Below are 26126 nucleotides of genomic sequence, written 5' to 3'. Positions count from 1 at the left end.
GAAACATACTGATTCCTGAACAAGTTCCTACCTACAAGCTGGTCAGGGCTCACCACCTCTGAAAACACATAAAACTGCCTTATACTGAGTGACACAACAGGTCTATCATACTTAATGCTGCCTACTCTGCCAGTGGCATTGCAGGGTCTCAGCCAGAGGTTGTTCACATTAACTGCTACCTGATCCTGTTATTCAGAGTGCTGGGGACTGAACATGGGACCTTCTGAGGTTCTATCACTGAGCCACAGCCCCTCCCAATCCAACTCTGTTTGGATCTGGAACAGCAAAACAATATGGAATTGTGCTGCCAACATGAGATATAAATTCAGTCCTACTTCCCCACCTAACTATTTATTTCTTTTCTTATAAGTGAATGCCTCCCTTAAGCCATTTCTCTAAGGATTTTACAAGGGTGTACAGACAGTCTCTGACCTTTGTCTTAGTCAGGCTCAGACTTGCTCAGCAGCAGAGGCTTAACTACATTCAGCACCAAGTTGATAACTGTTTTCTGGAACCTCACCAAGTCCTACCATTAAAAAGTCAGTCTCTGCAAACAGAACTCCAGCCCTGTGTATCCTGTAAGTTGAAAGGACCAGGTGGTCATGGCCTTTTCATATGAAAACATAAATTTATGTGTTTTGTAACAGATTCTTGGGCAGACAGAAAGAAAGGAGTTCAAGTTCATACAAGGATAAAACCAAACTCACTCCAAGTCTTTAGGATTGAATTCCAGCTGAACAAGCCCATCAGGGTACAAGGCAAATGCACAGGCTCCCAAATGGTAGAAAGCTTGAGTGATGTCCTTCAGTGATGAAAACCAAAGGTCTGTCTTGACTTCATCTGCCAACAAAAGGAAAGGGCTCAGGATCACTAGCCGACAGGAATGCACTGGTCAAATACTTTCAGAATATGAGTTTTTAAGGGGTCAGGACTGGCAGAATGTACTTAACACCTCCATGCCAGAAGAGGTCTGTGAGTAGCAGGGCACACATGTGAAAATGGGTTGATTGTCACAGCAAATCACATCCCCAGTGACTGTTTCAATACACGGGGGGAGGGGAACCTATAACACTGCCATGAATCAAGTCCAGAGAAGTAATGACTACTCCAATTGGCAGCGACTCAGAATCTAAAGGCAACAGGCCGAGGCTCTTTTCAAGCCCTTCTACAAGGCAATCATTTTTGGTAGACCTGATGGTATTGAGCTGGGGATTTTTTGCATGCCAAGCATCTTTCTCCAAAGAGCTGTGGTTGTTCTTGTAAAACTGCCCCAGAGCTGCAGGAAATTCATGGCCCATGTCTTTCACAGTGAATGGAACAAGCCAGATGGGAAGCAAGCTACTGCCAGGATAAAACCCTTGACTCCCCCAGCCTTTCCCCCTGGGTTTTTTTTAACTCAGAGACAGCCCACATGGCATCACTTGAGGGTGGCAGTTCTTCCATACGAACATAAGAGACGCCATCTTGGATCAGGCCAATGGCCCATCCAGTCCAACACTCTGAGTCACACAGTAGCAAAAAAACCCCTAGGTGCCATCAGGAGGCCATCAGTGGGGCCAGGACACTAGAAGCCCTCCTTGGCTGACTGGGAGCTGGCCAGGCACTGGGCCTCCCTTGGCTTCACAGCCCCTTCACTGGTGTGGAGGTGGACTGCTAAAATGCCCTTTTGCAGACCACCCCTGATTAACACTAAGACTGTAAATGCTTTATCAACATAACCCTGCCTCAACAATGTTTCTCCCCTAGATTAGGCTTGCATACTCAAGCAACACAAAGGAAATACGTGGGCATCACGATGGAGAGTGCCCTTCTCCGACACGTCATCTGTTAAATCTTTGCATCACAGAAACTCTGATGGTACTCTACTTGAAAAAGAGATGTTATTTATGTATTTATAACTAAAACCTAACAGCAGCAGCCATAATTTAAAAAATCACCATTTCAGGCAATGTATTTCAGTATTTTCCATACAGGTTAACCCTTTGTAGTGCATCGCTTTGCTGGGTTGCACACTGCAGTGTATGGGTTTCTAGTGCCCATGTTTCAGGTAACAAAACCTGAAGTGATTACAGACCTATTTGCAGTCCATATTTGCTATCTTTGCTACAAAACAAACCAGAACATACGGTGGACAAAGAAGCAAGAGAGAAAGGTTGATATTTAAGGGCTGTGAAAAGCCCTCCTCAGAACCTGGCCTGCTTCTCCCCACCCCCCAAACCAGTGACCTTACATGTCACCTGCTGGTCAACATGCTCTACCCTTCCAGTTACCTCAGCCTGGAGTTCTGGTCCCCTCTCCTTCTGGTTGTGAGTAGATAAAGGGAGGGGGGGAAGGGTGACTCAAGCCCTCTTAGCACGTAATCGTCTGAGGGAAACATATCTTCACCAGCAGCCAAACCACTGCTTTCTTTGTTGCAGCTGGTTCTTTTAAAAAGCTTAACAGCTCCCCTAATTACCACATTGAAGGGAGGAGGGAAACTCCAGTATTTGTGAGCAGTGTGGCAAATTTCCTCCTGCACTTTTCCCTCCTCACCTCACAATTACCTGACGCCTGGTGGGGGCCATGTCCTGAGCAATTGGAAAGGAGGAGGGGGGAGTGGAACAGTGCACTGTCTGGGACAGCAGGGCGTGAGGTAGCTGTAACGACAAGCCGCCAGGCATCCAGTAAGAATAGAGAGGATGTGGGGCAGACCTGAATACACACACAAAAGAGCCCTTGTGTATCATGGCTTGAGTGGGAGGGCTGGTAAGAGCCAGAAAGCAGAGATAAACCAGCAACTGAGCCGGATGTATGAGACACTGCCCTCCCAGCTGTGGGCCTGCTAAGTGGATGGATGGAAGAACGCAACTGTTATCCAAAAGGGACACTCTTATGGGACAAAGGGCAACAGCAACAGGGATTGTAGTATCCCTACAATGTCCTGAAAGTAGCCACAACACAGATCCTAAGAGGCACAGTACTGGAACCAGCTTTTACTTTTTTCTTTTCTTTTCTCTTTTTGCACCCAAGCAGGTATATCTGCACTGCAGATCTGAATGGGTTTAACAGTTCCTTCTACCAGAGTATACTGAGAACTGTAGTTTTATATGGGGATGGATCTAGGGTATCTCTACTGGAGACCATTCTCTGTGAAGTTCAATTCTCAAGATTTCTTGACATGTAAAATGATATGCAACTGATTTGATTTTGTAAGGCAGATAAGGCTTTCACGTCAATACCCCAAAGTCAGGTTAGCTTTCTTTGCCACAGATCAGCATCTTCCAGAGATGGAGACTCTCATCAGGTGTGGGCATTTTGTGCTGGCTGCCCCCAGTAACTATACTAGGATGACACCATCTTGAACAAAATTATGTGCACGTGCTCCTGTTAAGTGCAGATGGGCTCACAGTTGCCAGGTCTCCCCCAGCCAATGGCAATGGAATAGAAAGGTAGGGTTGACACAGCCAGTTTGGGAAACTCCTGGAGATTTGGGAATGGAGCCTGGGGAGGACAGGGACCTCAGTGAGCTACAATGCCATGGAGTCCACCCTCTAAAGCAGCCATTTGCTCCAGGGGAACTCATCTCTGTAGCCTGGAGAAGAGCTATAATTCTGGGGGATCTCCAGGTCCCTGGAAGCTGACATCCCTAGACACGCTGGGTGTTTGTCCATGGATGGCCAATTATAGAAAGGGTCCCTGTCGCATATAGGGTTACCAGCTCCAGCTTGGCAGTTCCTGGAGATCAGAGGATGGTGCTTGGGGAAGGCAGATTTTGAAGAGGGGAAGAAATTCAGCAGACAGAGGATTCTACTGTGTTCATTGACTAAAGCTCCCATTTCCTCCAGGGGAACTAATGTCTATAGTCTGGAAATAAGCTGTAATTCTGGGAGAACTTCAGGCCCCACTTGGAGGTTGACAACCCTATGTCCCAAGGAAACATTAAAGAGGCTGGCATGTGTTCTTGGAATTCTCTGTTGCCTTATCCTCTGGTGAAGATTTGTGGATGTTCTCTCCCCTCATTGGTGGATCTGTATAATATGGGATGTAAAAGGAAGATACAAATGATCTTAAGGGACCCTTCACATCCGGGCCACTTGCTATTTGAGATCTTACCGTCAGGCAGGCGATATAGAGTGTTGAAGGCTAAGACAAATAGATTCAAGGGCAGCTTCTACCCAAGTGCCGTGGTTAGGCTAAATGCAGGGTTATGAATGGTTATTTGTTTTCAGATGCATTTAAATGGTCTATGTATATGTCCTTTGGGGGGGGTGTTGATGTGTTGGTATGTTTGTGGAAGAGCACCTCATTTCGTTGCTCTCATTTTCTTTTTTGAGAACAACGACAATAAATTTATCTATCTATCTATCTATCTATCTATCTATCTATCTATCTATCTATCTATCTATCTATCTATCTATCTATCTATCGAGCCACTCCTTCCCCTGGGCTGCAAAGTTACTTCACTCCCTCTGTGGAATTATGCCATTACCATTTCTCCGGTCATGCCCTCGCTCCACCCTATTCCAGCCCCAGGTCCCTCCTGGCTACTTCTTTTAAGGTCTGCCCCAGCAGCTGGATTTGCTATCATTGGGGCCCATCTCTGTCTCAGGATGTCATGACCTCCCATGGTTGTGGCAAATACCAACCAGTCCCAGTCTAGCTGGTGGTGGTGTCAAGCCAGTTTGGTGTAGTGGTTAAGTGCACAGACTCTTATCTGGGAGAACTGGGTTTGATTTTTCACTTCTCCGCTTGCAGCTGCTAGAATGCCCTTGGGTCAGGCATAGCTCTCTCAGTTGTCTTTGAAAGGGCAGCTTCCGTGAGAGCTCTCTCAGCGCCACCTACCTCACAGGTGTTTGATGTCAGGGAGGAAGGTAAAAGGAGATTGTAAGATGCTCTGAGACTCTGAGAATCAGAGTGAAGGGTGGGATATAAATCCAATATCATCATCATTATCATGCACCCTCATGGGTGCATGAAGAGCACTCTCTCTCCTGAATGGATAGCCCCTTTGTCCTTCCCAAACTGCAGGTACATTATTTTTCTATCCTTGCTGGAACCTTAACTCCTTGAACTCCATCTGTGTTATGCTCCCCTACACAGCAACTACTCTAAAAAGCCTATTAGCACTGGAAATGCATGACCCCACAAACCTAAGAGTTAGTGAAAAAAGGACCCAAGATTGGCATATTTGGGACCATATTTACCCCAGACTTGCTGCCCCTTCAATGATGTCTCAGATTTGCCTCAAGCCTTCATGTCCACATGGAACCTGGCTTGGTCTCTACACAGGTGGTTCCTGAGCTAAGCTGGCTGTCTCTTAGTAACTTCACCATCTGTGCTAAGCCACTACTTTCCAAATGTTTATTGCTTGTGTACTTCTTCCAGTACCAGCACAATAGCCCCATGGTGAAGTTTATGAAATCCAGAAAAGCTGAGCTCAGTAAATGTGCCCACCCACACCTCCATAGCTTTTAACTATGCTGAAAAAGAAGCCACTTTCCTGAAACCAAAGAGCAGAAGCACAAACAGAAGAAAACACAACATCACCTGACAAAATCATCAGGCCCCTGCATCTCCTGGCTGCTTTCACATCTGCTAGCAGCTGATGCTTCCCCCTCCACTTCTCATTAGGATAGGCAATGCCTCTGGGCACTGATGGTAAAGATGATCCTCACTGTGGCTGTGTGACAATGGTGCCTTCAGGTCGGGGGCGGGGGACTCCTATACACAGCGCCTGTTCATGGAAGTAGCACAGAGGAGCTTCCCTAGGGATTTTTGGGCCCAGGATTAAACTTGTCTGCCTCCTGCTCTCTCACCCTGAATGGTTCCATCTGAGACAGTCACCTCATCACCACTCCAGGTGGCACCGCCTCTGCTTTGGACAGGGCATTGATGCAGAGAGAATGCTTCCAGGCATTTTGTTTGAACAGAGACCACCACCACCCCCACCCCCCGCAACAGCGGTGGCGCTGACTCCCTGTTCCCACATAACGAAAAAGATCAGGAAATAGCCTTGCTGCAGGAGGGCAGCTTTTTATTTTATTTTCTTTAACATGACTGGAAGCATATGCTAGAGTGGGGATGGGCAAAGAATCCAAAGAGAAGGAAAGAAGTTATCTGAAATGGTTAGTGAGTGGACTCATTTCAAGGATGTCCCACAGAGGTGCTCTGGAGATGGCAATGATGTGAAGAAGCTTTTCATTTCCTCTTATGCCACTTCTCCTCCATCTTGTCCAGGATACAACTTCTACGCCTTCCTCGCCTGGAGACGGACGAACTCCTGACGCACAAAATCTATTCTGAACAAGAAAGGAGCTGCAGCTGTGTTTGCATTTCCTGTTCTCAGGAGCCACACGAGTCGTTCTCTGGGAGCCACCCAAAAGGACCTTGCACAGTCTGCTGGCAATAGGTTGCCTGCATTTGTCTTCACCTATTTTAGATTTCACTTTATAAATGAATCTTAAAAGGACCATGTCCCACAGATGGTGTGAAAGTTCAGCAGTAGCCTCTCTCTGTTGGATCCTGTAGGATTCTGTCAACTATTCCCCCCCCCCACATACACACTTGGGGGATCATCTGGCCTGCAGATGCTGAGGAAGGAAGCTGCTACAGTTTCTGCTGCCCCATCCCCACCCTTCCCTTCCTTCATCCTGACTCCACCCCCCCAGCTTCTGACCTTGTCCAATCCTCATTCAAACCTATTAATGTCCCTTGCTCTATCACCTCCCTTGTTCTGATTCATGCCAGATGTTCCCTTTCCTCTGCAAAGGAGCTTGTGGCCTCTCTGTTCCCTCCTTCCTGCTTTGGCTCACCTACTATGCTGGCTCCTGTACTTCAGCAGTGTTCCACACTGGGGGCGTCCATGGGAAGAACAAGTGTACCCTGCTCTCACTTGGCACTCATGGTACAGCGTGTCCCACCACACGTTTGATAGAAAGAGAAACTGAGGTTACAGAAAGAGGCCATCTTCTGTTCAGGCCACACATGGCAAGACATTGGCAGACTGCAAGTCTTCTAATGTATCTGTAATGCTGGCACAAAGTGACAAAAGAACTCACTTGTTTTCCCACTGAAACAACCAACAGAGGCGCACGTTGGCTGAAATGCAGGGAGAACAAGCAAACTGGATCAGGGAAACAGAGAAGGTAGGCAACCCAGAGCAAGGAAATGTTGGCCAGTGCAGGGAAGGCCTTGGCTTGGATTCAGCGGTTAGATTCCTGACAGAAGGGATCTGCAATAGCACAGTATGATTTTCTACCCCTTCCTAGCTGCAGCCCCAAACTCCCCCCACTTCCAAATGCTGCTTCTGGGAGATAGAGGACTTCCAGGAACAGCATGAAGGGAACTGAAAGAATGAAGAGCGAGGGGAAATGGGCAAGAATTCCTGGGCCCTCTTCTGCTTGAAATCCTCCAGTGGACCCAACCCCCTGCTTTCATTCCTACAGAACAAAGCTTTGAGCCACACTGCACAGATCCAGAGCACAAGAGAAACAGTAAATCTACATAAGCTGAGCAAGATGAGATGAAGATAAATGCAACATTTTTAGGTCACTGTGGTGGGGAAGGAGGGCAGCGGGATTGGGAAGCACCTGCCCTGTTCCAGAGGCACATTCTTTCCAGTGGTGTATGCTGAAAAATCCTCTTCTGCAGCTTTTACAATTTAAATAGAGAAAAGCATGCTTGCACAGTGCTGACTGGCTAGCAACAGTACAGTACTAAGAGGCTGAAAATAATTTAATGGAATTGGGGGAAAGGCCAGTACCATAACACCTTCAAATACATGGAAGATGCAACTCCATTTGAAATAATGACTGTCATCCTATTTCTAAAACGATACTGCAGACCTGGAAAAGGTGCAGAAAAGGGTGATCATGGATTTAATTGGCAGCCCTTTTTTCCTGGGTTCCTGTGGACACCATTTCTCCTCTCACAGCAAAGATCTTTTAACAACTAGAAATAGACTATTGCAACATGTCCATTTCCCCTTATATCTCTGCAACGAAAAGGGCTAAAGGCTTGCTTTCTTTTAAAAATGAAACCTAGGCATTGGTGCATTAATTATGTTATATAGTTATATGGCTAATTATATTGTTTTAATGTCACATTACTCTAGGTATGATTTTTTAAAAGCCTGAAGAAAGCATTTCAGCTGCAGGCAGGAAATGGTAGTCATGAAGATCTGAGGCAAGGAAACGGGAAAGTTCTTTGTGGATGCTCCATTGCTGTGGTGAATGTCTCTGCATTTACAGTATCAATGAGAATTACATGGAGAATTGTATCCTTGGAGAAGCAACTCAGGCTGACGAAAGAGTCTGAGTACTTTATCAGGAGCTAAAGTGTTTGGGTAATTTTTACTTTAGAAAGAAGACAACTAAGAGGAGGAGAGACATGATGGTGATTTATAAAATTATAACTCGTAGCGAGAAAAAGTACAGAGAGAACTCACCCCCCAGCCCCACCCCCGCCACCACACTAGAACTCAGGATCACTCAGTGAAATTGATGAGCAGTAGATTTAGGGCACACAAAAGAAAGTACATTTCACATTAATGTCAGATTAATATATGCAATGTCAGAAGACATAGCGGGAGCCATAAACCTAGATGGTGTTAAAAGAGGACTAAAAAAAAGCTATGGAAGAGAGACCCATTAATAGCTATTAACCATTCTGGCTACAAGGAAACTCCACGCTCGGAGGCAGTGCAGCTCTGGAATCCAGTTGTAGGTGGTGAGATCAAACAAAGAGGGCGGCAGCTGCCTTCCTACCCTGTGTGTGGGCTTCCTAGAGGGATCAGGCTGGCCCAGTTTCAGCAACTGGATGCTGGATTAGTTTAGCACTTGCCTTTTTTGTATTCATATGATGCTCACCAGTACCTATACAAGCACATGTGTGTGTGTGTGTGTGTGTGTATATATATATATGTCAATCACAAGCACAGTTCTGTGACTGTTTTTAAAGAAAGGTAGGTAAAAATGTTTAAATGAGCATTTAATTAAAATGAAAAAGAAAACTGGCCAGGGAGATGGTCTTGATTGACAGCTGATCTTGTTTTTCATATGCAGGCATTTACATGTCCAAGGCAAACTGTGCAGCTGGGCTGAAGCTGGGCTCATGCTGTAGATGAAAAGCCAAGGGTGACCATGTGCTCCTAAGTGACTCATGAGGGATGCACTGGAATATGATGCATCCAGCAAAAAAAAAACTGAGTCAGGACAAAGGAGATCTGCTCTGGATACCTCAGGCCATACTGTGAGCGGTGGAACAGAAGCTGCAGTCATACCCCCTGCCCCATGTGAGTGGCCTCAGCTACTTCATTAAAACCAAAACCTGATCCCCCTACCTACAGACAGCTGCTGCCAGAGGCTGCCTGCACACTCAAGTTCTTTTATCAACAGGGCTTTGTAAGTGAGCAAGTTCACCTCTGGCAGCAGCTGCAGCCAGCCGGAAGGGGACACCAAATCCTATAGTGGAGGCCCTCAAAGGGGATAGAGAGTTAAAAGACATCGCCAGTGGTTTGGAGAAAGGCAAGATAGAGGGAGAGCGATAACAGGTGGCATCAAAGGAAATGGAAACAGAAGATGCTGTGAAGTTCTGCCAGGGCACCGGCCCATCCAGCTGAGTTCATTCCCTCCCTCTGATTCACTTGAGGACAGCCTGTTGATGTTGTGTTAAGAGAAGTTGGTGACGTTCTGGACCAACATCTACAGGCAAAAGTGCATCAATCTGGATTCAGGTCTGAGTTTGGGATGGAAACGGCCTCAGTTGCCCTGAGTTATAGTTTTCAACAAGAGAGTGATGGAGGAAGTGTGTCCTTGTGGATTTTGCTGGACATTCTTGAATTGTTCTGTACTGCTGATCATGATATCCTCCTGGAGAGGCTGGCCAAGTGGGGAGTACTGTGCTTTGGTGGTTCCATTCTTATTTGATTGGCTAGCTCCAGAAAAGTGTTGCTGCTCTACCTCATGACATTTATGCTGAGAGAGTTCTGAGGGTTCCATTTTGTTCTCTGTGCAGTTTAACATCTACATGAAATCGTTGGGAAAGATCATCAGGGAATGATGCCCTGCTCTGCTTCTTCTTAACAGCTGATTCAGGTGGGTCTGTGAACATCTCAAACAGGTGTGTGGAGACAGTAATAGGATGGATGAGGGTCAACAAACCAAAGCTCAATTCAGACAAGACTGAGGTGTTAATGGCTAGTGATAACGCTGCTCAAGAATTGAGGAGTCAGCCTGCCCTTGAGGTGACTGCACTTCCCCTGAAGTAGCAGGTGGTTGCATTTCCCCTGAAGTAGCACAACTTGAGAATATTGCTGGATCCAGGCCTTGAGTTGAAGGCCCAGATCTCTACTGTGGTACACAGTGCCTTTTATCAGCTTTGGCTGATACAGCAGCTATGGCCATTAGGGAGGGGCAAGAACTGAACCATGAAGCAAAATGTATCATGAATTCTGCCCTGTTCTTAGTTTGTGATCTGAAGTTTGTGATAGGTCTACTGTCAGGAACTTCCATTAACTTTTAAAGCAGTTGCTGGAGATTCATGCATAGAACAGAAAACAGGAGTTTAAAGAGACTCCAAGTCCCTTTAAATTCTTGCTTTCTGTTCCCTGCAAAAGCCACACGAACATCTGAGTGGTAGAGAAGGGACTTTAAAGGGACTGCATAAGAAAGCGCTAAACAGTTGAGTGGCAGGGGGCACCCAGCTACTCACCTGTTTGTTGTGCTTTCTGCAAACACTGTTTAAAGGGACTGTGGTCCCTTTCAACAGGATTTGTGGAGCCACAAACCAGTTCAGTTCATGAATTATCCTCCCAGTTCAGTTCATGGTTCAGCCCCAAACTATTAACTGATATGAACCACATTTTTTCTAGTTTGTGCCCATCCCAAACAGCCACTCCAGTGAACCATGCTCTGTTTATATACCAGTTAGATTACTATAAAGAATACTTGAATAACTGCCTCCTGCCACATTGCCCAGCCCACCGGATAAGATCTGCCTTACAAGCCCTGTTCTCAGTGCCCCTGTGTTCACAGGTAACCATAAACTGGGCCTTTTCAGTAGTGGCATCTCTCCTAGGAAATGCTCTTACCCTTGAGGTTTGCCAGGCAACTATACTGCCTGGCCCCTGAAATATTTTATTTATTTTATTCAATTTACAGCTTGCTCTTCCCGTAGAACACGCTCAGGCTTGTTCATCTAGGCTTTTAATTAAGGGTATCTTTTTAGTATGTTTTAGGTCCGAAAACTGGTATTTTAAGCTACTTAGTAGGCTACATCTTTATGCTGTGGCTGGGTTTTTAATGCTGAATTTAATATTCAATTTTAATTAACAACTTTTATATTATTATTTTTTTTTTGTAAACTGCCTTGAGCAGGTTCCCTGGAGAAGCAGAATAAAAATTTGTTAAATAGATATGAACAAATTGTGTTGGCAGCAGGAAGGTGGAAATGTGATGATGATTAAGGGGTAGAGTTCTTGAAACAGAAACAAAACAAAACAAAACAGGAACATCAGCGGGAGAAGGAGCTTTTAGTTTCTGTCCTGCCAGGTTTCTGCCAGTGGAAGCTTGGGAGGGGGGCTTTCGCCCTGTTTCTCTGGCAAAAACTGGGCTGGACCGATACTGGAAACTTCTTCTATCCCTTGCAGAACCCCCTTGAAGCACCAAATCAGTGCTTTTAAGGGTGAGTTCCCCTGATGTACATCTGATTGTGGGTATGCTTGAGCACCCATGACTCGACCTGGTTTTGGCGTATTATGTAATTGAGCCCTACGAATGTTTAGGTGGATTGAAAGCTTCTAGGACAAAGCCCACTGGCCCGATAAAAAATTGCACCCTCTTATTTTGCTATATCTTTCTCTTTCCTCCTTAACACTGACATCTGCATGAAAGCAAAATCTCAGGTATTTAGAACCTCCTTGGCTCCCACTGTTCCTTCCCCACCTGGAAGCCTCATCTTTGTTTGCAGCTCCGCAGTTAATTGCCATGGAGAAGAAGATGAGGATGCTGCAAACAGAAGATTAAGATTTCCTCATCTCTGGTGCCGACTTAGATGTCTATTTCTGTTTGAAGTTTTCTCCCTCAAAGCTGGGAGGAGGAGGAGAGATCGAACAGGCAGCCAGAGCACAGATGAGACACAAATTAAAGTAAGCAAATACCCTAGAAACGGCAGAGTGTGTGGGGAGAGAAACGTAAAACATCTAACGCCATATCAGAAATCTTTCTCGTCTGTGGCTGCCCACACAGACACTGAATGGCAACCCACATTTCCCTGTCATTTGAGCCTTCTGCTCACATAAAGTACTAATCATCTGCCCCTCCCCTTAAACCTGGAGATGTCAATGAATTTCCCATAAACTGGATTTTAAAGGCACACATCCTGCTTGAATTAAGCAATACATAATTTCAAGAGAAACAAGGAGCTGTGTTAGAAGAGGAAAAGTGAGAGGCACACATCTTGAAAAGAGAAATACACCATAACCTCACAAGGAAGAAATGCAACTGCAAATCTACTGTGAACGTATGAAACTGCATTATACTGAGTCAAACCACTCGTCTATTAAGGTCAGTCCTGTCTACTCTGGCAGCAGCTCTTCAGGGTTTCAGGTACAGAGATTTCACATCTCCTACTGTAAGAGTTTTTTGCCTGGAGAAGCTGGGGATTGAACCTGCAACCTTCTGCATGCCAAACAGAGGGTCTACCAATGAGCCACAGCCATTCCCAGTTATGCTGCATGCTCATCAATGGATTCAGAACCTGAGTACAAGCACATTTCAACAGGGGCTTCTGCAGGTGCCAGCCTGCAAATTAGTAAAGTCAAAAACTGCCTGTCCACATGCATTCTGTGTGAGGTTAGGAAGGCCTTCTGAAAACTATGCAAACCTGAACTATTCAAGAGGGCTTTTCTGCCCAGGTAATAGAGTTGTGCTGTACAAAATGGTTCATAAACTTACTTTAATAATTGGGACTCTGGTCTATACCGGGGTGGCCAACGGTAGCTCTCCAGATGTTTTTTGCCTACAACTCCCATCAGCCCCAGCCATCAGCCATGCTGGTCTATACTGTTACGTGTAGCTTATTGCAAGTAGGATCCTATTATGTATTTTTTTTTTTACCTCTTAATGTATCATGTAAATACTTATGCTGTGCGTCAGTTCCTTCTGGTAGTTCCAGACTTCTAAAATCCTAAAAAAAATGGTTACTGAATGTCCCATTTTGTTGATTGTACTGAAATCATTGAGTCCCTGTGAGAAAGGCAGACTATCAATAATGTAGGTAAATAAATACATTTACAACAGGCCATTTTTCACATATGCACAGTGCATGAAAAACTGAAAAGTGCTTGATGTGGAACATGAGAATTCAGCCTATGTTCTGTCTCCAGAACAGGGTGAAATGGAGTAGACTTCTTTTAGAAAACTACTGAGTTGCCTACATTAGTCCAACACCTCCTTGTTAATATAGCACTTCTCCGCCTTCACACCCAACTGTCCTCTCCTCCCACAATGTCCCTTCACAACAACCCTCACACTGACCATTAGAGGCGAGCTGATGAGTGGTGATTTCCCAGAGGGCTTGGAAAGCATCTGCAGAGACTTCCGAGTTTAAAGACATCAGCTGCAAAGAGAGACAACAAGAGTATCAGTGGAGCAGGCAGCATGGCTAGTAAATGCTCCATGCTGAATCTTCCAGGTACAGCGTAGGATCTAAGATCATGAATTGTGAACAGGGAATTCGTATCTCATTTCCTACTGCACGTGACCTTAGAAACACCATTCTTTTGCAGCCTGAGCTCCCCACTCTTCACTCCAAAATAAAGAGGAAGTAAGAGTGGCCTACCTTTCAGGACTGTTGTAAGAAATCATGTCTGTGAAGTGCTTTGGAATGCATGAACCAGACTATATAAATGCTAAATAGTATTCTCTCTTGATGGCTACAACCTCAAGGGATGGCCTGCTATAAGTATGGAGGGGCCACCTCAGGCCCATAGCCACAAATAGAGCTGCCTTGTCACATGTCACCTTGCAGGTAAGACTTTCCAGTACAATCAATTCACACATTTGGCTGTGAGTAGCCTTGAGATGAGAGCCTTTTTACCTATTATGCAGAATGAGGGGGTAGACTTCTGGAGGATACAACTTTGGACAGGAAGTTGGGGTGGGGTGTCGTATTGCTTGAAATATTTCTCCTTGCATGTAGAAAATGAGCACTTCAGGAGGAAAGGTTCAGTGCTGTCACCTCCCTGATATTCTACCTTATTATGCACAAAGAAAATTTTTTAATGTGAGAGACCACTTTAAAAATGGGACCATCCCACGTTCCAGAACTAGTACAAATCCAGAATGCTGCTATCGCAGTGCAGCTAGATGGGAAAGTGGCAGCCCTCAACTTAGGTCTTGCTTAGACACTGTAAAATAGAGAGGGAAGGCTGAATCCATCCCTCATCCTCGCTTTTTGAAGTCTTTTTCTCTTGGCAGGGATTACTAATTATGGTTCCCCAGTATGAAAAACAAAAGTTGGGGGCAGGAGGATAGGGAGGAGTTCAGGGTCTCTACTTGGTCTACCTGTGCAATGGTAAAATGCCTGCTAGTCCAGCTGGGCAGGGTTGGTAGGCCTGGAAGTGGGTGCCTCACAGCAGAATTCCTGCCTGCATTCTCCAACACAGTGCCAGGCTCCACACTCTCCAGCTCCACCTGCTGCCCATCAGCAGTCCTTCCACATGGCTCCCCCAGGCCTCAGAATGGGAAGGGGTTGGGCCATGTTCCTCCTCACTCCTCCCTGAGGCTGCGCTCCCCTAGACCTCAGAGCAAGCTCCTCTCACTCATCCTTGGCCTGTTGTGGGGTCAGTTTTATATAGGTTATATACACTTTCTTGCCCTCTCCCAATCCTTGGCCTGGCATCTGTACTTAAAGGTTCTCAGACAGCAGATGCTAGAGAAGACTTCATTGTATTGGAGATCCTGGGAGGCTGATGTAAGTAAGGCAGACAATCTTGAGCAAGAAGGACCAAGGCTCTAATTTGGTGTAAGGTAACTTCATGCACCCATGGTGCAGAGTGGTAAAGCTGCAATACTGCAGTCCAAGCTCTGCTCACTACCCGAGTTCAATCCTGGTGGAAGCTGGGTTCAAGTAGTCGGCTCAAGATCGACTCAGCCTTCCATCCTTCTGAGGTCAGAAAAATGAGTGCCCAGCTTGATGGGGGGAAAGTGTAGATGACTGGGGAAGGCAATGGCAAACCACCCTGTAACAAAAAGTCTGCCATGAAAACATCATGATGCGACATGGGGAGGGATGGTGGCTCAGTGGTAGAGCATCTGCTTGGGAAGCAGAAGGTCCCAGGTTCAATCCCTGCCATCTCCAAAAAAGGGTCCAGGCAAATAGGTGTGAAAAACCTCAGCTTGAGACCCTGGAGAGCCGCTGCCAGTCTGAGAAGACAATACTGACTTTGATGGACCAAGGGTCTGATTCAGCATAAGGCAGCTTCATATGTTCATATATGTTCATATGACATCACCCCAGAGTTAGAAACGACTGGTACTTGAACAGGGGACTACCTTTACCTTTAAAACAAACAACTTAATGTACTCACTTTAGATCAGCCCTTCGGATCACAACACCTTGGAAGGACTGCCATGAATAGATCCGTTATGTTGCACAGAGTTGGAGCTCGCCACCCCCCGTCACACTTAAAGCAACCATGGCCTTGCAAAACTCATGTTCACAGAACACATAACTTCCTGACAGATTGTGCCCTCCGGGTCAGCTTTGCCCATCTGCTCTGTGGCCGCTAATGGTGCCCCCAAACCCACTGCCTGAGGCTGCCGCCTAACCTTCCTCAAGAACTCCCCAGCCCAACCCCAGACCTCTGTCTGCAGTGCAGAGGTTGGCTGCCTTTGCCTCAGGCCAAATGGAACCGATTCCTTCAGCCCTCCCTGATAAGATATGCTCTGTAAGCTCTTCTTTTATCAGCCTTCGTAGGCTCTGCTTTGACTCTTTTTCAACCTGTCAGAGTCAAAACAGCACTTAAGCTTGCACTGCCTGACCTCAGGAGCATCCAACTATTTCTCTCTGCCATCCTCACACTCGCTTGCTTCTCCGCTGCAGTGGTGAAACACATCTGGCTGGGTTCATTAGGCAGCACTTAGCTGCCTTTGTACTGGGCCTGTTCGGCTGCCAGCATGGCTCTAACCCTGTAATTTAGTACCTGGGCGCCTCTTTCTGTGTGGCTCAAGCAATTAGACGGCTCCATTTTTACACCAGGCACAGGGGGAGCTGGAGCAACGCAGCAGTTTTGGGTGGCTTTTGTGTGCTCATGAATGGATAAAGGGGCATGGAGGAGCAGAGGTGCTGTGGGCCCAGCTCCCTTTTTAACATGGAGGTGACCTGGCAGGTTGGCAACATGAATCTTATTAAGTTGGCTGTCTGGTTTTGTAGCAGAACACTCCCCCTTCCCCATAAAAAAAACGTTGTATGGAACAGAACAAAGAGAGCAATGAATGGATGAAAGATAAAACTGGTTAAAAAAGGGGGGGAAGGGGGAAAAGAAATTCAAAAAGCAAAAGAGGGAGAGGAACTAAACAAAGGCCTGATGGAATGGTAGAAAGATTTGCACAAGAATACATTGTATTGTAACATGATTTACCATGTTCTTGGCAGTCAATTTGTGATGAGAAAGGCATCACAGCTTTCCTTAATCTCTAATGGGGCCAGTCTGCAGATACTTAGCAGCAAAGTATCTGCACAGATTCAGAGGCAAGCTCATCTATATTAAATTGAGCCCTTGGATTGGAAACAAGCTGGGCGGGCTAGGGTTGCCAGCTCTCACCGGGGAATACCTGGAGATTTGGGGTGGGACCTAGAGAGGGACCCCAGTGGGGTTTAATGCCATAGAGTCTGCCCTCCAAAGCAGCAATTTTCTCCAAAGGAACTGATTGTTACTGCCTGGAGATCAGTTGTAATTCTGGGAGTTCTCCTGCCCCCACCTGGAGACTGTCGCCACCAGCATGCCCCCACCAGCTCAAATTAAGTAAAAGTCCAGGTAAAAATGTGCTCCGTCCAATCCAAGTTGTGTTTCAAGCTGACCTGACCTTGGTCAAGGGATCTGGAGTTCTGGTTTTGTATTCATGGCACAAACCAGGCTTTGAAAGAAAATGTGAAATACTTTCAGCACCCCTATAAATAATAGATGGTGATGATCCTCTAAATGGCAGCTATCTGTTCCAAGATCAGGGGGGCGAGGGCTCTATCTGCTGTTCAACAGAAAACCTGAAAACATTAATAGCATTCTGAGCTGAACAACAAGCAACAACCCCGGTGCGCATAGCTTGTCCTGAGCAAATCCAAAATGCCTGCTAAAGCCACAGACCCAGCACAGGGCAGGAAAATGTCTTAACCCTTTTCCCTTCTGCACAACAAAAAAGCAAATGGGGGGAGACCTGTAGCAGAGAGAAAGGGGTAAGATACGGTGTTCCATCTAAGCCGTTTGTGTGAGTGGCCGCTCATTAACCCAAGTAGCCCCACTAAGCAGCAATCTGGAGCCGCAAGGGGTCTTGCACTGCCCATATTAATTTTACAGCAGTTATATTCTGCTCAAGATGTGAACTGCTTCGCTCAGCAGGAGGAAAAAAATTAGACCCTATTGGGTCTTTCTCTTTAGATCTGGTTAGATATGCGAGAGAATGGAGGAGTGGAAGGCTAAGGTGGTGCTAAACCAGCTTATACCAACTTCAGGCCCCAAGCACGAAGATCACAGTTTGGAATCCCTTCTCCTATGTCAAAAATGTCTTGCAAAGGGGAGGGGGGGTGGGAAGAGGCGCAAAGACAGGTGATTCTCCCTGCTGGGCTGGATTTCTATTTGTGTGGAGGTTGTTGTCAGTGCCGGATTAAACCCTGTGGAGGCAGTCAAAATCTTGGGGCCCCCTCGCAAATTATCTCTGAGTCAGAGCATCTGCCCTGCTGCCCCTGCTTTAGCCTGCAGGAATCTTCTCAAAAGCCCCCTTTGACAAAACTGCGGGAGAGAAGCAGAGAGAGGCAAACTTGGCGATGACGCCAGCATCAGCCAGACTAAGCAAATTGGGCAAAGAGCAGCTCAGTTGCTGGCTGCATGTTCAGACTGGGAGGACTGCAAGCAGGGGGGAACTGAGGGGGAAGCCGACCCAGGGCCCCTAAAGGCGTGAGGGGGCCATAGGCCAGTGCCTACTTGGCCTAATTGTTAATCCGGCCCTGGTTGTTGTTCTTTTTTAAGTGAAGGAATATACAATGCTGAAACCAACCACTCGCAATCTGAAGTAGTATGATCCATCCTACCTTTCATTGCCACATAATTCTCCTGCATGTGTGAAACAAGCATTAGTCTGCAGCCTCCATGCATGCATCTTGCAAAACAAAAGTCAGAGGCATGACTGAGATGCCCCAATATATAGTCTGGTCCTTATAGTTTGGATAGCACTGAGCAGCAGATCTAGAAGTCTGCTCTCCTCTTAACACCCTCTACATTTTCCCTGTGGGTTTTATACCGTCATCACCTGTGACTCCTCGAGCGCTTTCATCAGCGCTGCCTTCGCACCATCCTCAACATCCACTGGAGTGACTTTGTGACCAACACTGAAGTCCTCAAGCGGGCGGAGGTTACCAGCATTGAGGCACTGCTGTTGAAGACGCAGCTGCGCTGGGCAGGGCATATTTCTAGGATGGAAAACCACCGCCTTCCCAAGATTGCCCTGTATGGCGAACTCTCCACCGGTCATCGAAATAGAGGGGCACCAAAGAAGAGGTACAAGGACTCCTTGAAGAAATCCCTTAGCACCTGTCACATCAACCATCACCAGTGGTCTGACCTAGCCTCAGATCGCAAAGCATGGAGGCACACCATCCACCAGGCTGTCTCTTCCTCTGAGAACGCACGCATAGCTGGTCTTGAGGACAAAAGGAGATTGAGGAAAAATCGCACTGCTACAGGACCAACCCTAAATCAGACTTTTCCCTGCAGCCGCTGTGGCCGGACCTGCCTGTCCCACATTGGTCTTGTCAGCCACCAGCGAGCCTGCAGCAAACATGGACTATTGCACCCTTCTTAAATCTTCGTTCGCGAAGCCAAGCCGAGAGAGAGAGAGAGGCTCCATAGATGCTTATTTGCAACTAACCACCTACCATCTAACTTTAAGTCTCCCCTTGCAAATAATTGGATTGAGTCACTACAAACTCTGCAAAAAAAGAAAAGAAAAGAAAGAAAGGCCCTTTCCCCTGATGGGGCCAGAAGAAAAGCATGCAAATTAAGTAAAACCCAACGACAGACTTAAAGACCGCTGGCAGCAGAATCTGAGCTCTTTGAACATAGAATTTTGCATTCTCTTAAACCTGGTATTTGTTCAAGCACAGCGAACGTCAGGATGGAACCCACCACTAAAAGAGAACTGGAATACAATCAGCACTGACAGCAAAGCTTTTCCTGGCTTGCATCACTTCAAGTGGTGGCTGAGAATGGAGGCACGTGTCAGCATTCTTCCCACACCCAAGCATGAATAAAACTCTCTTCATATAGAATACTAGCGTGGGAGAAGAATGGGAGACAGCGTTTTCTCTGACGTGCTAGTCTTACATGTGAAAACGGGGTGGGGGTGGGTGGGTTTACAAAGTCATAACATGAACAGCTTCACTTTCCAAAACCTTGGGACATTTTTTCTTCTGCAACCATCAATGCAAATACATTAAACATGCACACACCCAAATCCAAATGCTACTATCATCTCCATTTTTATCATTATTTTCTCAACCATCTTCCCCAGGGGCAACATAAAGTTGAATGAAGGATACTACAAAGTCCCAAATTCCAAGCCATGTCCCTTTTTTTTAAACCCAAATAATCCCATTAATAACTTCCTCTCCCTGGAGGTCTGTTTACTATCCCTGCAGGGGTCTGGGAGAGAAAAAACTTCCTTTCACAGAAGTCACTGCTTCCATTTTGAGGTCCTCCAGCCGGCACAAGGGCAGCTTTACTGGAGAAGCCTGCAGGGCTAACTCGAAGATTCAAAGGACATCTTCCACTCCACAAGTATAGGGCAAATTCCCCAGAAAGTTCTCCTGCATGAGCTCCGTTAAAATGTACAACTGTAATAGATGTAACGTTGCGATATCCTCAACTCAAATCTCACCTGTATCTGAAGCCTACCCCTTATTTTAATTTTACAGGGACTCAGGGGCACCCAAGCTACTGGGCAGGAGGTTTAGGACAGACAAAACAAAGTACATAATCACATAACACATAATTAACTTGTGGATGCATCCCTGTCAAATGGAACCTCCATGTATATTTCTGAATGCCAGTTTGTCGGTGGCAACAACAGTGGGGGGCTTTGACCTCTGTCTCATCACTTGTAGGTTTTCTGGAGCCACAGGTCAGATGCTATGGGTAATGGGATAGTGGACCAGATGACCCATTAGTAAGGTTGTCATTCTCCAGGTGGTGGCTGGAGATCCCCCATTATTATAACTGATCTCCAGGTGACAGAGATCAATTCCTCTGGAGAAAACAGCCACTTTGGAAGTTGGATCCTATGGCATTATGCCCCAAACCCTGCCCTCCTCGGGCTCCACCCCCAAAATCTCCAGGTTTTTCCCAACCTGGAGCTGGCAACCCTAGCAGCCAGAGCAGAGCCCTTCTGGACTTATGAGAGCTACTCAAACAACAGTAGAGAATTGTGCCATGTGACTCAGCTGTATGTGTGTCCCATCTGCCTTCCCTTAACAGCACCACAACTCTGCCACCTGAAGGAGCTGCCCTCAACCTGGCTCGTGACAGGGCCGCCTCTGACAGTCTGAAGGCCCATAATTATGCCTTAGCACCATTTAGAGTTCCACCAAACCATGGAACACAGGACCAACCAGATCAAACCGTTCTCTGGACAAAGAAACCTCCCAAATCAGCACACAGGCCATGCACACCACGCCATGCTGAGTCAGACCAGTGGCCTATTTCTGGCCTCCTCAATGGGCTTATCAGACACCTGAAGGGCGTCCTTCATCAGCTCATCATGGCAGCAGTCTTGCCCTACCTCTGATTGCAACAGCAGCAATAAATTAACTAGGGATATTAACAGTGGGTTATTGCCAATGAACTCTCCCTGCTCCTGCACAGGGGGCTCCCCCACAACTAAGCTGCTCCTGAGAGTCAGGAACCAGGAACAGAGAGGAACTCAGAACGAGAAGCTGAAGGAAAAATTAGCAGAAATCATCCCCTCTTGCATAATCATCATTTCTGCAAACAGAGATAGATAAGAATTTCTACTAATTTCCAGTTCTTGCCCCAGCCCTCCCCCCAAACTCATTCTGTTCCTTAGGATCCAAAAATGCTGAAGCAGCTTTGGGGAGGAGGGAGAGCATAGGAGGCTGCAGGGGAAGGAGATGCACTTGCTATCTTTGTGGTTTACTGGCTCTGACCCACTGTATAATAACCTGATTTATGACAATACCAAAGGGACTGACTGCTCCTCACTCATCTTGCTGTTTAAAATCATTGCTGCTAGTGGTCATCACAATTTCCTATTGGCAAGGAGATCCACAGGTTAGTTTTTCTTCCTGTGAAGAAGAGCATTTGTTTTCAAACTTGCTGCAATTTCAACAGATGGTGCCAAATTTTTCACAATTTAAGCAAGGCCGGACTTTTAAACCCAATTAAACATTAATCAGCTAAAGCGATCTAAACCCGTGATGGTCGATCTTCATGGGCGGGGATGTGAGTCAAGAGTCCCCTTAGTTTGTTCTCCGGGCTATTTTGGAATTGTTGTGTTACCAAAGCTGGGAACGGTATCAGAGACATTAAAGGCAGTTTTTTGTTCTTCTTATCAATGAGCTGGAGATTTTGCCTATTCAAAGGTTAGTTATCTCAGACTTTCTTCGGTATCTTAAAATAGGCATCTATATCATCACGCTTTTGTAATATGCTAATGTGTTCAAATCAAATTAAATATTAATTTAATTCAAATCAGGGATTAAAAATTAAAATTAAATTTATGTAAAAGTTAAATCAGTTAAAATGCAGATGATTAATCAACTACAAATTCTTTAATTGGTTGACAGGCTTAATGGTAAGATAATAGCTGTTTCCATTTCATTCTCTTCACCCCTCCTCAGCTTCTCATAAGCCCTCAGCTACCCATCCTGCCTTCCAGCTACTTTGCGCGTTGCATTAAGTGGCAGTGAGTGAGTGAGTGCCTGCTTCCACACAGACTTATTGTTACCACGGGCCTCCCAAACTGCTGTGCTTTTTATGAGAGATTCTGCATGATTTTGTCATACTGCTGCTCCCCTTTCAGCTACTGATGCTTTCCCGGTTGTTTCCTAAACATGCTTTAGTACCATCTTTCTTGAAACTTAAACAGGGTTTTTCTCACAGTGCTGATGGGAAATTGCAAGTTTCTGGACCTCCTTGCCCCCATTTGGCACCTTTTTCCTGGATTCTGCTCCCACCCACTGTTCACCCCACCCTCGCCAGCAAGCTTTTTAAAAATCAGCTGTGGATATATTGCTGTAGCCTTCAAACACTATAGTAATGCATCAAGCAACCAACTTTTTTTTAAGCCAGCAAAAAGCCTACTGGTGCTAGTGGGGGGGGGGGAATGGTGGACATAAGGGAGGAGCTAGGTAAACACAAAGAATCCCCCCTTGTCCTTATGGTCCCTCTTTGCTGCTGCAAGTCAACAAGGGCACTGTAGAGAATTGTCTCCACATGGAAACAACTCACATGTACGCTCTTCTTGCAGCTTTGTGCGAAGCTGGCATTCAGCTGCCTTTCCCAGAGATGCAGAGACCAATCTCAAGCCCTTCCCAGGCCTTAACATTGATCCATCGAAGAAGCAAAACGCTCATGTGCTCAGTGGCTCACCTCTTGAGTCATTAAGGTTAATAGTCTCAATACACAGCACAGCAGGTGGAATTTTTCCTGCCTGAAGTAGTATAGGTGAAGCAAAATCATTGTTGCAGCACCTTCTGGATCAAGATGTATGAACCCACAGCAGTCACATAAATTACACCTACGCCACGAACTTACAAAGCTCCTTGCTCACCAATGTATTACAGAAATTATTACTTACAATGGTAACATGTAGAGTGTGGAAGGAAAACCACCAGAGGGGCCTCAGAGCTAGCTCAAACATTGAAGAAAGACACAGGGCACAGTCCTCATAGGCCTGTACAATTCGAAACACAGCATAGGGGTGGGGGGATTGTACTTTCGATAGCACCCCTGCATCAAAATTTTCCCGTGTGATTAAAACGTAGCCCCTCCCTGGAGTTTCTCACATGCAGGGAGATTTTTACCAGATCTACTGGAAAAGGGCCTTCTCAACAGACCATCCTTTAGTAAAAAATTTAGTCATTTAGTCAACAGACCATCATTTAGTAAAAAAACAATAATCTTTAAGGGCAATCTTGCACTGACCTGGATGATCCAGGCTAGCCTGATCTGATCAGATCTCAAAATCTATGCAGGATCAGTTAAGATTTGTATTTGGAGGAAAAGACCACCAAGGAAGTCCAAGTTGCTATGCAGAGACAGTCAATGGCAAACCACCTCTGTCCATCGCCTTGAAAACCCCACAAGTTGCCATAAATTGGCTGCAACTTGATGGCACTTTATACCCCCAATGGCAGTCTTAGAGGCCGTCTGTATTAAGCAGAAGTGTTTACAGGAACAGGTACTGGAGGGGGGAGGAAGCTGATACCACCATCATTGCCCTCCCTGTGGTTATCATGCAAATATGAAAAGCAGCATTGTGGTAAAGGCGCCAGAGTGCAACTGGGGAGATGCCATTTAAAATCTCCACATTGTTGCGCTGGATTAAACCCTGTGGAGGCCCCTAGGCAGTCAAAATCTCAGGGGGGGGGTTGTAAATTAGAGTCAGAGTGCCCGCACCACTGCCTGCGGCCCCCATTGCAGCCACTTTCTCAAAAATCCTTTTGACAAAGCTGTAGGGGAGAGGCAGAGAGAGGCAAATTTGGCAACAACCAGGCAAATCGGGCAAACAACGGCTCAGTTGCTGGCTGCATGTGCAGGCTGGGAGGGCTGCAAGCATAGGGTAAACCGGGGGGGGGGGGGGACCAGTCTGGGGTCCCTAAAGGCATGGGGACCATAGGGCAGTGCTTACTTGGCCTAATTGTTAATCCGGCTCTGTGTGACTGTGGGCCTCTGCTCGCTCTCTCTGTTATGTCTCACACCTCTCCTACCTCCCAAGATTGCTGTGAGGATAAAATGGGTAGAAGGGACCAAGTATGCCACCACAAGCTCCTAGAGAAAGAATAAGCATTTAGATTCGCAACTCTCAGTGTGAGGATCTACACAGCTTAGACTTGGATTGTGGGAGCTCAACACAATAAGCCACGGGTAACCCACAAAAGCAGCATGAGTGGCCCTATAGGTGTGCAACTAGACTTCAAACAGGGGCTTGTATCTTATACTGAGCAATGGCTGAAATGCTGGGTCATCCTCAGAAACCATGGGACTGGCAAAAGGCTCTCTTTGGTCTTTCCTCCCTCATGTGAGCAGCAAAAGAGAGAGGCTTTGGCAGAGCCTGCAGTTCAGCCACTCACTCCAAGACACACACAAGTTTTGCCTGCAACCTCTAAGGGGCAAATACTGACAGACCCTCTGGGTGGGTACATTGTAGGAAGCAATTTCAGGAGCCCTTTGCCTGAGTCTTGGCTTGCATGGGGATGGGGGAAAACAGGAAAAGAATGGGTAGTCCATGGGATCAGGAGCTCTGCTAGCTGGATGGGATGGAGAAGCTGGGCTGGGGGGAGAGAGAAATGTCCCAGGGCCTCCAATTGCCTATCCCTACGCTACAAATCCTGAAATTACCATTTAAAATATTCAGCAGCTAGACTCAGCACCACAGAAAGGATTGGAAAATCCTCTTCCATGTATAAGTTCAAGAATTGGGCAGGCAGGCAACTGTCTGGGACTTTCCAGCTGAAGAGGAGAGGGCTGTATGACCCTCACTGCCTGTGCCCCTCAAAAGCATCCTACATGATCACATCCAAAGGATGTGTGGGGAGTCCATTCCCAGTAACCCAGGATGGAACTCGGTTTTTAAAAGCAGAGACAGGAGCTGCAGGCCTTCCTTCTAGCCTCCAGGCCAGCTCCCTGTAAGCAACACAAATTTTCAGGCTCCACTCAGCAATGTCAAGATCCATTGGAAGTTTAAACTGATGCTGAAAGAGACCAGGCCTGGGGAGGGGGGGGGGGGGGGGGCGGTGAGGGAAGAGCATGCGCCGTGTGCTCTCAAATTCAACTTCTCTTCAAAGGCAGAGGAAAACTGCCAAATTCTATACCCTGGCTCCCTTCAAGCGCAAACTGATCACAATGCACACGTTTTTTCAGGGGGGAGGGAGGGGAGAAGGGGTAGATTAGGATTGAAGAGGCAACACTAATGGTGCAATCCTAATCAGAGTTATACCCTGCAAAACTCATTGATTTCAAAGGAAAGAATGGTGCAATTCTGTTTAGGATTACATGGTTGAGCTAACTAATCAGATTAACTGAATAAGAACGTCTTTAGCTGTTAAAACAAATTCTCCCAATTAATCAAGTAACACGTTTTTTAAATTAGTTGTATCAGTTATTTTTATTACAAGCAACTGTAACAAGGACATCTTAGAAAAGTCAATCCCCTTCCTTCCCTGCACTTGGGAGGAAATGTCTCCTTTGAGATGCCACAATCTGGGCATGCGTCATCTAACAAGAGCATATTCTTTTGTTTTGTCTTTCAGAAACAGCGTATTACTCATATGCCAGTTTATGTCCATTTAACTGAACACAGTCAGTTAAAACTCGATTCATCTGAACAGCCCCATGAAATCCGCATCTGGAAGAGACAGTTTGGGATGCCCTGATATTGACATGCAGTCCACAACAGCATTGTGACATGTGAATCTACCTTTTAGGGAACCAGACCCTTGGTCTATCATGGCCAGTACTGTCTACTCAGACTGGCTGTCTAGGCCTTTCAGATCACCTGCGTCCTGAGTCTTTTAACTAGAGATGCTGGGGACTGAGGGGATGGAACCTGGAACCTTCTACATGCAAAGCAAATGCTCTACAGCTGAGTCACAGCTCCTCCTGGACCTCTAATAGCCAGTCTTAAGTGTTCTGTGGT

General features: G+C 46.3%; 1 protein-coding gene across 1 annotated transcript in view; it reads right to left on the bottom strand.

Annotated features, from left to right (window-relative positions):
• The window catches only part of FAM178B (family with sequence similarity 178 member B), a 235287-nt gene that overhangs the window by 176697 nt on the left and 32464 nt on the right, over positions 1-26126 (bottom strand). The window contains exons 6-7 of the mRNA XM_060251835.1: positions 13515-13596; positions 708-840 (exon numbers count right to left, since the gene is read on the bottom strand). Coding sequence (XP_060107818.1) covers positions 708-840; positions 13515-13596 — 215 coding nt within the window. The remainder of the gene's footprint in view (positions 1-707; positions 841-13514; positions 13597-26126) is intronic.

The sequence above is a fragment of the Heteronotia binoei genome, chromosome 12 (assembly GCF_032191835.1).
Source record: "Heteronotia binoei isolate CCM8104 ecotype False Entrance Well chromosome 12, APGP_CSIRO_Hbin_v1, whole genome shotgun sequence".
In the NCBI taxonomy this organism is placed as follows: Eukaryota; Metazoa; Chordata; class Lepidosauria; order Squamata; family Gekkonidae; genus Heteronotia; species Heteronotia binoei.
The sequence above is the reverse complement of the archived record's forward strand: the minus strand, read 5'-3'. Positions and strand labels throughout refer to the sequence as shown.